Source organism: Melanotaenia boesemani, chromosome 15 (assembly GCF_017639745.1).
Source record: "Melanotaenia boesemani isolate fMelBoe1 chromosome 15, fMelBoe1.pri, whole genome shotgun sequence".
NCBI classification, from domain to species: Eukaryota; Metazoa; Chordata; class Actinopteri; order Atheriniformes; family Melanotaeniidae; genus Melanotaenia; species Melanotaenia boesemani.
In genome coordinates this window covers 3,034,560-3,051,459 of record NC_055696.1, presented here as the reverse complement: position 1 = coordinate 3,051,459, position 16,900 = coordinate 3,034,560, and the positions used below count along the sequence as shown (strand labels likewise).

Below are 16,900 nucleotides of genomic sequence, written 5' to 3'. Positions count from 1 at the left end.
ACAAGATTCTCCTTTTCTTATAGCCTAACAAAATGAGTTGAGTTTGTCCAGAACTTGAACATTCAGCTTAGTGTCTTTGCAATCCTTCGTGTGCAACTGTCTGCCAGCTGAGCTTGTGAGTGGAGCTGGTCTGCAAGGGTGTCTGGTCTTGTGTTCTGTCTTAATTAGCCAAGCTGCTGCCTGCCACTACACTGCTCCACCAGACATCTTGGGTCTTCTACACTGCTCTCAATCCAGGAGCGACTGCTGCTGGCCAGGAAAGAAGTGGATCTTGACAGATGGGGAAAAGTGCATACACTACCTCCCTTCCCTTTTTTTTTTCTTTATCTGCTTTCAGTTACATTAAACTACAATAGCTCCACCATTACTGGGCAGTCTTCATGAAGCCAGAGTGCCTGACAACAGTAGTCATGCTCAGGAAATGAGGAAAATTAGTGCACAAAAATGCAATTCTAATCCAGCCCCACCTTCTCTCTGACTTTCTGCAACCTCCGATATACAGACTAAAAAGCCCTCTAATTAGCTAGGCTTTAATTCAATTAAATCACCCTTCCCTTATATAGCAAGGATTTGCCAGCTTTCTGGTAATGACAAAAATTTGATGAGTAAAATGTCATGAAGTGTCAGTGAGAAAGTCAGCTTTCTCTGCACCAACACAGGATCGCCGAGCTCGTCATTAATTATGTTCCCTGCCAGGCTGAAGTTCACCTACAAGCTGTGGTTGTTCAAGCAGCAGTGTGTGTTTTACTGTGACTAAATCCACAAGGGAAAACCTCTAAGATTGTGGATTAAGGGAGACTGCACTATCAACAGTTTCCATGGCTCCTCGTCAATTTGTGCAAGACGCTAATTAGATAGTCTAGTTAGTGTAAGAGAGAGGTTGACCTTTGCTCTTTGCTGAACATTTCCTTGGTAACATCACTTATAATTATTAATCCAAGCTACAGATTGTGATGAACAGTTTCAGTGTTGTCAAAACTTGAAATTTGGCTCAAGGAATGACCAGGACTTGCTCAGAACTTTGAACTGTCTGTTCAAATAACACACTTTTTAATCACAAAAAAGATTCATGCACATTTTTTTCCCTCAACCGTTTCCCACACACTTAAAATTCCCAGCATTTATTTAAGCTAGCCCAACTCCTGCCTTGGGAGCAGTGTTGCATCCCCTGACATAACGGATGTCTGTCCAGCGAAGCAAGAGCTCCCCGGAGCTGTGATGAGGACATGATCCTTCAGTGCTGTCAGTAGTGAATTAAACTAACTGTGGCACCCGGCCAAACAGGAAACACCAAGTCTTTGCTAAAATGGTCCTCCTCATTATACTGAACCCTTCTTCATGATGTTATTGTTATTTGAATGAAAAGAACAACCTCCAACATGAATGATGACCTACTGATAACATTTCCATACCAAGTTCCTCTTGTTATCTCCACTTCTGTCAAAATCTATCTGTTAAAAGCTACGTGCACAAACAGTAATATTAGGATTCATCTTAAACTCAATATGACCATTTTTAGATGAAGGTGTTTTAATGAGTTTCATAACAGATGTTTCATCCAGTTTACAGCTGTATGTCTACATGACAGAGCATAGATTGATGAAAAAGTCATGTCCATTGCTGTTTTGCACCCATTCAAAACTCATCGTATCCTTATCTTTCAAAGCGTGGAGCATTATCAGGGTTTCTCCCTCACCTTTCTTTTTACCTGCACTCTATTTGTCTTGCAGCAACTCTGCTGCTGGAGCAGGTGTTGCCAGATCTTGTGATAGAAACAACCCAATCTCTCAAAACAAGCCCCACAACGAAGAAAAAGAAGCTCAAAGTCACTTATAATGAACTGAGGTGGAAAACGTGAAGACAAAAGCAAGGCTGTAAATACTCCAAATGGATGTAATAATGTGATTAACGTGTATGTCTACATGATGGAACTAAGATCAGTACACTTCACATAGTTTAACTTAACAACTGCTTACTTAAAAAAATGGTCTGACTCAGTTTGAGTTAATCAGAAAATGCTGTTTTTATGACAGTGTTTTATTCACAGTTAAATATTATTCAGATTAAAGTTGGAAACTTTCTGTAAATGTAAATTTAGCCATTGTCAGGTTTACTACTACAGAGATGTTATGTGTCACATGTACAAAAGGGTTTGTCTGTGTAAGTGTTTCATGCTGAATAAAGTTTTTATTTGAGCGTATGTATATGTTATACGTTGGTTATACCATAAACAAAACTAACTGAAAATTTTACAGACTGCAGAATGGATGCGGACGCTGCTGTAAAAATGTTATTTTCATGACAGTTCCAGAGCCATATTCAGTCTTTTACAAACTCCTGAGGGAATTATCTGGGTATTTAAATGAACTGAGCTTTGGACAAATGAGTTATTCTGTTGTTTGGTGCTGAGCAGGAAGGTTTTGGTGGCTTTAAAGTTGCAGTCTTACATTTAACATTACTTTCATTTCCATCCCTCCTTCCTTCCATCCAACAACAGATAAAGGGTGAAAAACAGAATGAGTGGATTTCTATAATTTAACATTTGTAAATAAAAATAGTCCAAGATTTGAATCATGTATCAAATAAAAACTTTGTGGTTTTAAATATAACTCCATGAGAAAAACATGTGGATCAGAGCAGTTTGTCTATTTATCTATAATACTCTCATCTAAACTCATTTCTCCAGCTGCATCTCTGAATCCTCCACGTTTTTAATCTTCTCTGTTGTTACAGGCATTTCAGAGCTTACTGTAGCACTATGAGCTCACCTCTATTGACTTCCCAAGCTTCTGAAGCTTTGGACAAATGTGTTTAAAAAATGAATCTAAAAACATACATTTAAAAAGAGATATTCTCAAGGTCAGCCATATCAAATACTATGTCAAAGCTGCATTTTTAATTGGTGATTTTAAAGTTCAGTCAAGTTTCGAATAAGCTTTTCTAACATCTGCAGGAAAAACAGAAGTAAAGCTCCTTAAAGCTGAACATTTAGGTTTATTCTCTGTTGTTACTCAGCAACTTACCCCTGCTCTTCCATCATCTCTTGAAGCTCCATACATTTGAGCTCTACCCTCCTCTTTCTCTCATGGTCCAGAATCTCTCTGTGTGGTTTCTTCACCAGGACAGGTTCTACTTTGGGCTCCTCCTCCTCCTCCATACCCGGCTGTCCCTCCTCAGTTTTAGCTTGCAGCTCTGCAGTTGACGGCGGCCCCCCTGATCCTGCAGCTGTTTCTGGTTCTGCTCCAGGGACCGCGGGCTGGACCACCCCGTTTGCACCATCTTTGGGAGATGGCACCCTCGTTGCATCATACATGGTTACCTAAATCTGTGGAGACACAGATGAAAGATAAGCAAAGGATTAGCAGCTGAACATTGCAGTCCAGAAAAGATTGGAAGAATCACTGAATGGTAGGTTTCTGCTTTATTTATTTATTATTCATTCTATTCACATAGTACACAAGCCCCTTTATGAGTTCCACAAAGTTGCCACATGATTAAAAAAACACACACACATATACAGTTCATTAAATATCTACATTTTGTCTGTGCAACAACACATCTGGACTGACTATAAGCCAGAAAAATTTGGAGACTGAAAGGTGAGTGGGATGTAATTTGAGGCTAACATCTTATGACAAGCTGCACCATTTCTGCTTGAACTGAGCAGCATACTTTGCAAACATTCACACACAGCAACATAGTGCAGACACAAACACGCATGGCCAGATACATCCCTGACAGCAACTTCTGCTCCATGAGTCAACAGCCCTGAAATGCCTGGAGGCAAGTTAGGAGGCAGAGAGTGATTCCTCTTGTTAAACTCCCATATCTGCTGGGGCATAGTGAAGGTATTAACTGTAAAGGTCACATAAACAGTCTGAGAGCAAAAAAAGGAATGGAGCTGGGTGCTAAATGGTCTAAAAACGATGAACCTGTGAAGAGTCTGTGGCAGTGTAATAGTGAAAGGAAGACTGAGGAAAACACTGATTCTGATGCAGTATGAATGCATCCTTTGTGTTTGACTTCTTTCACCTTTCCATTTCTGGCTTGTTAACTTGTGAAGTGATGAGAATGTCATTTTTTAGAATGAAAGGGCATCTGGTACAAGTGCTGTGTGGACCATGCTCTGATCAAGATGGATTGTTCTTTTAAGGGTTGGAGCAGAATGTGCAGCAGGAGAGGAAGGCTGTCGCTTGCCCACGAGCTTCAGATGCCTAGCACTGCTGCCCTCCCTGTAAAACTAATGGCTTCAATTTTCACAAAGGAGCCTGAAAACACCAGCTGAAGCACTTTATCACAGTCAAACACGGAGGGGTCAAATCAGGATGACACAGCAACTGGATGGACTGAACTCCAGATCTACATCTCATCCTCACCCCTTTTATCTATTCACCAGTGTGGCTTAAGCTGCATGGTGGGGCTGTTGTTGTGTTTGAGCTGCTTCTGCTAGTCTTTGACTGGTTAATGGGGATGTGCTTGTGTTTTGAAGTGTCGCGTGCTGGTAAACGAGCCGTGGATGTGTGTGTAGCAAAGCTGCTATCGGCTGACGGAACAGGTGGCAGGACAGCAGGAGGCATCATCTCTGCATATATTATACAGTAAATCAGCACTTGATATTCAGTGACAGCAATCTCTCATCTGCACACGCTTGGCTGCAGAAGATTGTAGCGAGAAAAGCTCTCATCTATCAAAAGGAACTTAATAATGACATTCAGGAAAAAAAGAAAACATAAAGGATCTTTGTTTAGTATGAGAGAAAATACAAAAAATATGTAATATCCAAACCCTTTTCCAAATAACTGTGTACTGTAAATGAAAACAATAGGAGATTATTTGCAAATCTCATAAATAAATAATGTGCAATAAAATATAAAAAGCACATAAAGGTTGAAAATAAGTCTTTAACAGTAACATTAGCTCATGTGGAATTTGATAGTCTCAAAAACGCTGGGTCATGTTTACTACTGTGTAGCAACAGTTAACGTCTGGGAAGCGAGGAGACCAGCTGCTGGATCTTTAAGAGAACAATGTTGTCCCTTCCTTGTTGTTATTTATCATGTTTTATGTTTCATGATCATGGCAAATGTTTTCAGTTGGATAAAGGACCGTATTGCAGGCTGATCAGTCCAACACCCAGACTCTTGTACTCTGAAAGTGAGCTGCTGTTATACGTAGATGAAGCACTCAGTTTATCATGTTTGCTGACATATGCAAAACCTTCCCTGAAAAAGATGTTGTCTAGACAGCAGAAAATGTTGCCCTAAAACCTGCATGTACCTCTGAGCCCTGATGATGCTTTAAATTCTTATGACAGAACAGTTTTTCACTTAGACTAAGTCCATTTGAAATGAGTGATGTTTCTGGATCATGTTAACACATAAATCTTCTTTACATGAACCGGCTTTTGTGGATTGCACGGCGAACTGTGTTTACAAAGTGATTTCTGAATACATGTAGGCATTTGTATTTACTGACCACTCGTGCATACCCACATTTCATGTTCTCCAGTATAAAAGGTTTTGGACAGTCCAGCACCTGGACCCTGCTACTAAGAAGCCATGCTTCTATAATGGATGGCATGTGTTTTAGCATGTTTCTGGATGGGAGCAGATGCTGCTCTCAACCTTTTAAATACGGTTCAACACTGATGGTGTGTTTCTACATTCTACTAAGTTGCCAGTTCCAGTGATATATCATAAAACCAGTCACAGTCTTTTTTAAGGATACTCTAGTAGAGGAATGCAAGAAAATTGGTTAAACTGCTGCAGAAATACTCCTCCTGTTTATTGCCCCCCAGTTTGTTTTATACAAGGTGGTCAGAGAAAGCTTTGTCTTCCAGCCTGAACCAAAGTGTTATAATTGTGCTGGACATGGTGCACTGTATTGTCCTGCTGGATCACTGCAGGTATCCACAAATTTCACAATTTCTGTTTCAGCTGTGAAAAATTACAATTAAATGAAGATATTTTATAGTTTGAGTTAAATTCCCCACTATGAAGCATTGTCTGTGAGGCCTTGTAGTACATACTGAACCCTCTTCATCACAGATTCCATAGTCACTCTCTTTGTTCATGAGAAAACGGAGGGACACAAAATGTGTTTCCTTTCTAGTTAAAACAACTAAATGATTTAATTGTATAATGAAAAAATGGAAGGCTTGTCAGGAAGCTGATAAGGCAACAGACCACACGGTAATTGTGTGCGAGTCCTCTACAGGGACTAAAGGTTATCTCTAGCCGCTGCAATAATGCTGGCACCAGCCTCTTCTGCTATTATAGCAAGGGCTGACACTGTCACATCTAGACAGTCACTGACTGTAATTAGTTATTATGCTGAGTGAAGTTGTTCAGCCACATGCACAAAGTGGCAAAATGAGTTATTTGAAATCACAAAGCGATAATACACACTTAAACATTCAATATCCTATTCTGGAGGTGTGACACTGATTGCTGTTGGAATAAAGGAGCCTTTAGGTTGTGTCTTCTCTCCATAGAATCAAAGAAGATGGCTGCAGTTGTCTGTTCTCAACCTTTGCCCATGACTTCTTTTCAACGCTGCAGCCTCTCTCCTGCTCACACCACAGCTCAAATAAAAGAAACAAAGCACGCAGCAAGAAATAACATCCAGACACAGTGGGTGTGCAAGGTGCCGGTCTTCACTAGATGTTGAAGGGTTGCTGTAATTTCCATTCAAGCATTGTGATCTCTCAATTACCTGGTTGCTGGCAGCCTACGCAAGGCTGAGTCATCTGATTCATGCAGGAGATGGATCATACACTTAAAGCCCAATTAGTAAGGATAACAGTCACCATGACCACATAGTGAAAAAATCTTAGAAACATTAGGGATCTAATGTTGTGTTAGGTTAATGAGACATAAGAGAGAAAAGGGTCTAAACTTGAGCAAAGGGAGTGATCATAGTGATATATTTTTTTAATGAAAGATATCTATATGAACATGTCATTAGCCAAGTTTTCCCCTTCTGTACAAGGCTACAAGATCCTGCAGCTGCTGATTTACATTAACTTAAAGGCATAGAAATCAAAAGAACTGCCCATCCAAGGCTGCAGCCCTGTAGCAACTAGACCACATTTAGGTTTCTCTGTGTTTCATATAAGCAGCATATTTCTAATTACATGACACCAGCCTGATGATGCCTGAGTTTATTTCACACAGAGACTAAGGGTGTGAGTTCACAGAGCTGGTCAAGGTTGACAATGACTGGCAGCTCAGCCGTGATGTAGATACAAAGTAGGGCTGGGCAATGTGGCCTAAAAATAAAATCTCAGATTTTTTATAACCAAATCCGATTTCCGATTTTAATGGATTTTTTTTCTTTTCTTTTACAAAACATAAATAAACTTATTAAAACATTTATTTGTTTATATCGATGAATGCCAGCAAAAATAAAGCATATAATGTCATAGCTTTTCCACCATATAAACCACTTCATATCTTACATTGAAATATGCGACACAATGCATCTGTGATCTCTTTCCATCTGGATCCTTCTCATACAGGATCCACTGCAGGAATAATTCCCCTGATGAAGGTTTTCTCTTAACGAGGGTTTGTGGGTTAAGTTGACTTCTGCATCTCATAGAGAGCAGCATTTCTCACTGCAGTTATTCGCACAGCTAAATCCCAGGCGTGAGTGAAGGGTCACTTCACTGAAAATCTGTCAGACACCGTTCTGGTGTGGAGGGAGGGCTAAGTCTGCTGCTAACTAACTGTGGAAAAAAATACCAATTTTCATAAAAATAAATCTCCAGAAATGGAAAATTTGATTTATCGATTTTATCGATTAATCGCCCAGCCCTAATATAAAGGCAATGAGATGAACGTGAGACTAGTCATCACTCTCAGACCCCATTGGGTTCCTCCGCGGTCGACTCCATGTGGCCCAAGTGTTGAGAAAATACCAGCTATGCATTTGCCTGGTTGAGTCTCCGTTCAAAGAAAAAGAACGAGCAGAAGTGCAACAGAAAGGCTTCTTTAGAAGAGATGCTGCAAGAAAGACACTGTCATCCACACCTTTACAGTATACTGTAGTTTAATGACTCAATAATTTAACAACAGGACAGAATAAGACCAGCAGTTGAGGTCAAAAGTATTATCTGCCTAAATGTTTATAAATCAACCTTTTCTGAAGCAGATAAGATCAGAATTTCACACATGAAAAACAAAAACCATCGGTGCCTGAAACACAGATTGTAATTATAATACACCAAGGTTTGCCTCTCATTTCAGAAAACAATGTGACAATAAGAGCAGGAAATACTGGTGATAATGATAAGTCTTTACTCTCATTTGATGCTGGAGGGATGAAATTGGCTGTGAGGTCTGATGAGGAGAATAAAACCTCCCTCACATAAAAATATGAGAAAAAGCATAAGCGCCAGACTTTGACGTTGGTCATTAGAAGTTTGAATGGCACTTTTAAAATCATGTCACTTTGTTGCACCATCTGCTCTCATATTTTATGTGTTTAATTTCTAGCTAGATGTGCCCAGGCCTGTTCTGCAATATTCTCATTACAGCAGTGGATAAAAATGTAAAAAAACCATTTGCATTTTAATTTTCAGACTTTGTGAAAAGTGTCAAACTTCTGCCGAACATCTTTCTGCAGAATTAACATGACTTTTCCATCCCATTTTCAAATCTAAGCTGTACTTTGTATTTTTTGCTAATAAGCCTCAGCTTTGTTTTCTTTCACTATTGCCATGAAAACACCATGAAACACCTACGAAATTCTACTCACAAATTTTAATATAATCATTATTGTTTGCATTGATGAGGGAAGGGTTTCACAGTCATGTGGTTTACTTACCTACTTTTTGATGGGTGTAAATTAAGCTGGTTGAAAATAAGCAGCCTGTCTTTATCAGACCATGTGAACATAATGCTGTATTTATAGGGTAAATATGAACAGCATGGCTCTTGTAACATGGAGCATATTTATGGCCATCTGTACAACACATGCAGTCTAGACCCGTTTAAATACTGTATATGTAGCACAGACACTATAGTGAAAATATAGAATCAGATTTACTCATGGATGTGCATGACAATTCAAGTCTAGAGCAGAAGTTAAATGTATTTTAGCTCATCTGAGTTACTCAAGGCCCCTGCGACAAACCAGCATCATTGCATACATACATTTTGATTCATTTTCCTGCTTCATTGTCTAACTTAGGTTTATTGACACGTTGTTGGAGCTGACTTTGAAGGTCAGGCGGAAAGCTATACAAAAACAAAGGAATGCTTTGATTTCTGTTGTTTCCTAACAAAAATCGAACAAACTCTGCAGCCTGTTTAAGTGGAATTCATTTCAGCCACTAACACTGGTCACGTCAAAGCCACTTTTCTTCCTAAAAGCCGTCTTACTGCTACTCTCCAAACCATCACCTGTCTCTCAAAGGTTGCTATGTGTTGTGGACAATGGCTCCAATGATTGGATCTCATTCAGCAGTGTGTGCACCTTAGCCATGATTACAGGATGGAAGTAATGGGGGCCTGACCTTGATGGAGACTGGCAAGGAGTAGCTGCAAAACATCCTGAGTGGCTGTCTGCTTTTGGATATACATACTTTGTGTGCACATTTTTTAAAACTAAAGCTTCCCTCCTCTTCTAACACCTTCTCACCCTTCCAAACAACCTGCCCCTCAGCTGAAAATGGGTGTTTTTTTAGCACTAGTGAGAGCTAAACATAGAGGATGTGTTTAATTCTCACAAGGTCATCCGCCTACATTCCAGGCACGTTGGGTGGGTGTTGGGTGCAGCTAAACACGCTGCCACAACTTTTTTATTTCTGTATTTTCCCTCTTTTATTCTAGTTTGAGTGAGATGAAAGGTGCATAATAAACAAGAAGTTCATCAGAAGGCAAATAAAACAGAAGCCATGGTGTCGTTTTGAGATGGTTAAATCTAAAGTTTGGATGTGTGGCGTTTCTTATTCAGCTGCATACCAAAGCTCTGGCCTTTCTTTGTTTATTATGAAAAAACATTTGTTCTGATTTTGTTATTTAAAGGGCAGAAATGCTGCATCGTTCCACCATCCAGCTGACTTTATCATAGAGACATGTTAAACTAAGAACAAATCATGTCTGTGAGAAGCTTTGGAAGCTGAAAGCAGAGCAGTAATGGCTGCAGGAGTCTGCAGAATTCCAGAGATAGCATTTAGAAGGGCAAACATCTCTCACTCAGATGCAGAGCTGTGCAAAAATTAATGTGGTGCTCTGAGCAAAAAGCACTTTGGGCAGCGTTCGAAGCTGCGATAACACAACAAAACATCCTACATCAACATACTCAAAATTAATTAGTCACACAAGGGAGATAAGGACTGATTTTAAGCAAGATAGCAACTGAAGATTTTAAGTCTTTGCTGGAAAAGCATCCCTGACAGAAATAAAACACCACAGCATGATTTATTACTGACCTAAGAGGAAGGCAGAAATGCTGCCTCTACAGCGACATCTCATCCAGGAGATCAGCTGCGAGTTGACACTCTACTTGAACTCATAACTGCTCTGCTTTGTACTAACTCCACAAATCTGTCTAGCCCTCACACGCACTTGTGTTGCCATGTGCAGTGTCTCCTGGGGGGAGACGATTACCATAGTACTGCTTCTAATGTGAAAGGGGTCACTAGCAAAGAAGAGATGGGCTCAGGTCTGCGTGTCTGGGTCATTCCTTTCCTGTCAAAATACTGCAGATTGAAACATCTTCACTGCCAGAGCAATGGCCAAAAATCATAACAATGGTTAACAGGGCCACTGATTCCAAATAATCTTTAATTACCTTTTTGGGATTCCAAAATCTCGTGTATGATTGCTAAGTAAACTAGTTGTTCAGGAAAAATTTTGTGAAGGATTTGGCATTGAGTCCATCTCTGAGCAACGTTATGTTTGTACATGCAGAACTCTGGAGCTAAATGCACTTTGCACAAAATGCCTACACATCATAGATCACTGTAAATATATTGTGATAGAGTGGGACACTCTGGGGGGATGTTGCTGAAATCAATTCTAAGCACACTAATATTGAAATTGGTTTGCAGGATGGTGGTGGAGTGTGTACAGGTGTGTATATGTGTGGTCTATAAAAGTAAGTACAAAATAATAATAATACTGTACAACTGCATGAAATTATATAATAAAGTGTGAAAGTTTTCATATTATTTGGCTTTTCCCTTCAGGTTATTATCAGAGTAAACTTCAGGAAACTTTGTTAAATTTAATTTATTATGAGTGCATGAGTCCTAAAATCAGCTATACTTATTTTTTATTTTTTTACTGGTAAACATTTAAAAATCCCTGTAGCATGTTTGTGATTTTTTTTCTCTTTAACAGGAGATGTGTCAAGGTGTGCTGAAGTGTGATGAGCTCTCAGGGCATCTGCATGTTTTGTAACCAGAGGATCTGCATAAAGTCTGATGAAGTCAGCAAGCTCAAAAATAAGAAGAAGAAGAAAAAAGAAGAACAAAACCAATGTGGGAGTATGAAATTAGTCAGTAAAGGGTGGCTAATAGCAGCTCAACCTACAAGTCAACCAAATACTCTCAAAATTTACCAGATTGTAAGAATACGAAAATCCCTCCAAATTATCCTGATCAAACCAGGGGTTGTCTGTATGGGTAGTTATAGGTGGATTTTAGGTAAAAACTGTCAACTTAATTTAAAAAGGTTGGTTTAGTTGCCTATTTCAGAACTGGACTGTTTTTGTTGATGCAAAGAAGAGAAAAAGAACTCCACTGAGGGTTTTTCTATGGACAAAAGTCTGTTTTATCGGACATCTGTAAAAGTTGGCTTTCACCAACAAACTTCACAGCATTGATCTGATTGGTGGAGCTCACATGAGATGGATTGTAAAAGATAAATGAATATTCAGGCTTTTCATTTTCTCTCTTTTTTACGTGCTTACGCTTTACCAATGAGCTTCAGCGAAGACGTCCCAGATGGTTGCATGTAACAAACCATCTGCCGTGTCAAGTTAACTGGAGGCTACTGCGGTCCTACCGGGCACAAACACCTACATACTGGAACTCAACCGTTGGATGTTGAGTTGCATTGTGAGTAATCTTTCTTACCTTTACTGCATTTATTATTTAAAAAGACAATAAGATGGTATTACATCTGTAGAATCCTCATGCCTTCATATCAGTCTAATTATAAATAGCTTGTCTCCAGTGTGTGATGTAAATTTACGTCTCACACAGGAAAATATGTAAAAATTCTAACACTGAACGTTCAGAGATTTTTAAACTGTTGCTCAAGCTTGATATAAAATGTGAAACAAATGGGTGTGAAGTGAAAATATCAGCAACTGAGCTTCATGTTCTTTATTGAAATGCATCAAAGTTTTTGTTGTATTACATGCATGGGAGAATTAACTGGCTATCTGAATGCTGTATGATGTCCCCTCTCATACCGAGACAAAAACTATGCAGTTTTATTGAAGCAGCATGCTGGTTTGAAAATAAGCAACTGTGAGTTGACATGTGGTCTTAATGTAAAGCTTTTTAGCCACAATTTTGGACACATTTAGCTCCCTGGCAAAAGAAACAAAAATGTGTGAACGAGAGCAGCTTTAGTGGAAATTTTACTATATTAATATGTAAAAGGTGCAGAAGATGGAGCATTTTGGGGCCCCCAAGCCAATCAAGTCTAGCTGAGTATACAGTACATGCAGGAATGATTCAAACCCCATTGCATTATCTGAGTGAGTCGGTCTGTCTTAGTAGCTGAGGATGAAACTTCGCCAATAAAAAAAAAAATCCTTTCAATTCAGTCCAGGTTGCGTTTGTTTTTCAGCCTCTATTGTTTGTCCTTGCTTACTCAGCAGATGAAACTAGTAGCATTTCAGATTTCATCAGGCACTTTGACCTTTGTTCTGCTACTACAAGCTTCAATGCTCTTCCGGCCAGCGAAGCAGTTTTATCTAATACTGTGACAGTAAGCTTCTCTGAGTGAAATTAAAATCAAGGTGCAACAAAATACCTATTGAATTTTGTGCAAGAGGCTATAAATTACACCCCATCACTGAAGTGAGATCCAAACCCTATGGGGACAGAAATGCTTGCAAAACTTGATGCATACTACTTAATACTGTATGACTCATCTGACTGAGGGGATAGAAGGGATTAGGTAGTGGACTTTTAGGAAGGAAAAACACCAAATAAACCTCCAAGGTTAGATATAAAAGCAATTACCTACACATTGCCTTCAGGATGTTAATGTCACAGAGATGTGGAGATCTCCTAGCCAACTATCCATTGCAGAATTCATCAGTTCTTTATATAAATTAGAGCATCATCATACAAGGCAGCGTCTTGTGCATCGAGCCAGTGGCTGATTTGTCCTAATAGATTCAACCCATCTCCCAGCGTCCTTATTTCCACTTTTCATGTATATTCATTTTCCTGAGCTATTTCCCAAAGGCTTAACTTCACAAACCTCATCAGCTGCAATTATTCATCCATTAATATTTCCAAGAATTTATCTGCATCATGCACGATAATAATCAAAATAAAACACGTTTGGCTCAAACAACAGGGAAACCTTCAATATAGGTTTCTCAAAGAAGCGAGGATGCTGGAACCTCTCTCACTTCCACAGCAGAGTCTGCTTCAAAGAAAAATCTTATTTCAGGTTAGCAGAACCGACATGCCCTGAGAATTGGATGGCTTAATAAAGCAGAAGTCCATCTTCAAAGGCTCACAGAGGAGTTATCAATGTGAGTCGTGAGGTTAACATTCAGAGAAGTTTGCAAAGTTTAAAGCTCTAAAACACCCTAGCTCTCTTAAAATCCCCTTTCCCAAAATCTGTGAAATCTTAACACACAGACTGAAACTTTTTAGCTATAATGTGATCAATCTCTGACGACCACAAATCCTCTTGGAAATCCTTAAAAAACATGTCCCCTTTGGGAGAAAGTGATAAACCCTGTACTGTGAAAGAAACTGAACAGCTTGGGAAGACAGTATTGTTAGACAAGCTGATAACCAAACATAGACGTCCACAAAAGGGCATTATGTTTATGACGCCTACATGGAAAACTAACTTCCATCTATCAGAAAATCCAGAGTAAGGTTATCGATTATCATCCATCTATGAGTTCTTGGTCAAGTGTGCCTGGTTTGTTCTGCTTGAATATTTGAAATCTTAACAAATACAAGCAAAATGAGAGAAATGTTTCTGGTACTGTGAGGATAACATATTCACAGAGGAGGTGATGTGGCTGTGAATAAGCCCAGATGTCAAAGTTCAGACTCTGAAAACCCATGGCCTCGAGGAATTTACCAACAAACATCCCAGTCTCATCGTCATGGGCTTTCCCAACTTAAGATTTCATGCTGTTATGTAAAACCACTGTGAAGAATCCTCACTTTTTCCAGCTGCACCTCCAACTATTTCATCATGTTTGAACTCTGTGTGCTTTGAAGACATCTGAAGACATGGCATTAATATGGATGAAATATTTCTCTTATCCACCTGCCTGCTGTTTATGGAGGACTGAGCCAGTCAAAATGAGCACTAGCTGAATAGAGTCAATGCCTGCAGCAATCTGAAGCCAATCTCCACACCGCTGCAGCTTTGAAATGAGGCTGTCCTCTTTTCCACCTGCTTCAACTGCTGCTATTTAATTGACACAGCACTGGGCAGCACAGAGCGATCAGTATCCTGATACAAAGTGATGGCTGTCAGTTAGCAGCGGCCATCCCCCTGGACTAAAGCGGCATAACTCTGAGGCCTTGGCAACAAAAGCAAAGACAGCATCCCCCGTGACAACACATGACAATCACCTTCTTCTGTTAATGGTAAAAAACAGCAACATTTCTCAAACTTTCCATCACTGTCCACAAAAATGAATCTTCCCAGTTCAGCCAGAGGGTTGAAATACAGGTTTACAGCCTACACCTTACATATAAAGACTGTAATCATCAGCAGGCAGCAGCCCTCCACTATCACACAGCTAATTAAATGTATGCAGGTGAATGAGTCATGAGCTCAAAGCTTCAGTTATTTACACTTTGGACTAATATTGCCACTTAGCTCCAGACGAATTAACCAAATGATTCAGGTTCATTTTGACAATGTGTTCATGATTTTTACCATCTGAGACTTAACAATGTTGCTGATATTGTAAAAGAAAACAGAAATATACATGCGCCACAAAGATCGGCGAACAACCGTGTAGTTTTGGAAGAAGAATGAAGCATTCGCTGTGTTTACTGCTTCTGCTGTTCTGTTCAAAGGGCGCTTTTCATCTCCAGTTATAACACTTGGGAGGTGAATGGACACTCAAACGTGGTTCAGCGATGTTCAAAACCACTGCCAACCAAATACACACCATTTTCTTACACTGGTCTTAACAGGGCTCTCTGTGAGGAACATGAACTGTTATTACATGTAATGCACTAACATTTAAAAATATTCCAAACAGCAGCTATTCACTTATACGTCCCATGATGCAGCAAAGAGAGCTTTTGTCCTTACTTTTAATTAAGTAAATTAAATGGCTTCTAAGGAAAAACAATGAATTCTATTTTACTGAACAAAAATAGAAGACATGCAACTTGTTTTTATTTGGTTCATTAACAAAATAAAAACTAATCAGCAGCCTTTACAAATCTATAGTAGGTCAATAAATTAAAAGGAAACTTGCAGCCTAACCAGCTACCAACCTGTTCATGTCATAAGATCTCACTTTGTTTTTTGTTATAAAGTTTCTTAAAACATTCTTGTTATTTCACCACAAGTAGGGTAATTTCTGTTTAGTTAATTACTTCTCTCCTTTATTAACACCAACTGGTAAAAAAAACAAAAAACAAAAGAAAAAAAAAGGAGAATATGGAAGGGGATTTGGCTTTTTTTTGTTTGTTTTTTTGTGGTCCTGAAACGTTTAGATACTTTGCTCCTTCCACAGAAGCACAATCCTTAGATGATATACCTCGCTGTCATCAAAAACAGATTTTTAGAAGGTGTAATGTTCTCAGTGTTCACCAAGTTAGTTTAGCTGGAGCTGAAGGGAAGACCAGTATCTTTGTTGGTATTTGGTTTTAAACTAAAGCTTTGGTTCGGCAAAGACAGGAAATCCCCGATGAGAGAGGAAATCATTGCGAGGGAAACCTTGAATTTCATACCAATGCTTCCAGAGGTTTTTTTTAAAAGAAAAATTTAATCAAATAATCACTGAAGGTGTTCACACTCCTCCAGCTATTGTTAAACCCCTTAAACTGAATGTCTGTTCATTAAAATTTCATATTAAGATTTATTTTTTCCATGAAATCCTTTCTGCCGTAAAATAGCTTGGATGCATCTCTGAACTTTTGCCTCATAACGCATTCAGGATCAGAGAATATGCAAACGAGTCCTTTCACCTCCTCTGTTTGACGAGGCAGAAATAAAACTTGTCAAAACTGTTGAAGCGTTTTCTTTTTTAAAGCCCAGTTCTTAGTTTGTAAATCAGAAGATTTCAGAACACAGCAGTGGCGTTTTTTCCACATAAAACTCTTTATGGCAAGCTCTCAGTCACAGTTATGAGATAAGATTTCAACTCATCAGCTTCACCAACTTCTGCCACCCTGTCCTTTCTATCATTCATTTGTTGAATGATAGGATGTGTTGCAGTAGAAAGACGCCTTAAGTTAAGATTGAACAGACCAGAAACAACAGCGAAGCGCTGAAGTGAAGCAAATACACAGATAATATGGACTTTCCACCATTTTAGCACAAAGCTAATAGTGCATTGCTCCTGATGACAGGACTCAATTCAGCCCTCTACCTGGAAGTTGAGAAAAATTGAGTTGAGTTATTCCCGTTGAATGTGAAACCCTGACAGTGATTTGGAGATTTGCCAGTAGTGCACTGCAGTTAAAAAAGGGTGGAAACGGTGGAAA

At 39.2% G+C, this 16,900-nt stretch overlaps 1 protein-coding gene across 1 annotated transcript in view; it reads right to left on the bottom strand.

The window, feature by feature from the left end:
- srrm3 (serine/arginine repetitive matrix 3) overlaps positions 1 to 16,900 on the bottom strand; it is a 78,578-nt gene that overhangs the window by 33,853 nt on the left and 27,825 nt on the right. Inside the window, exon 2 of the mRNA XM_042009356.1 lies at positions 3,024 to 3,325. Within this exon, the coding sequence (XP_041865290.1) occupies positions 3,024 to 3,313 (290 nt within the window). The 5' untranslated portion in view covers positions 3,314 to 3,325. The remainder of the gene's footprint in view (positions 1 to 3,023; positions 3,326 to 16,900) is intronic.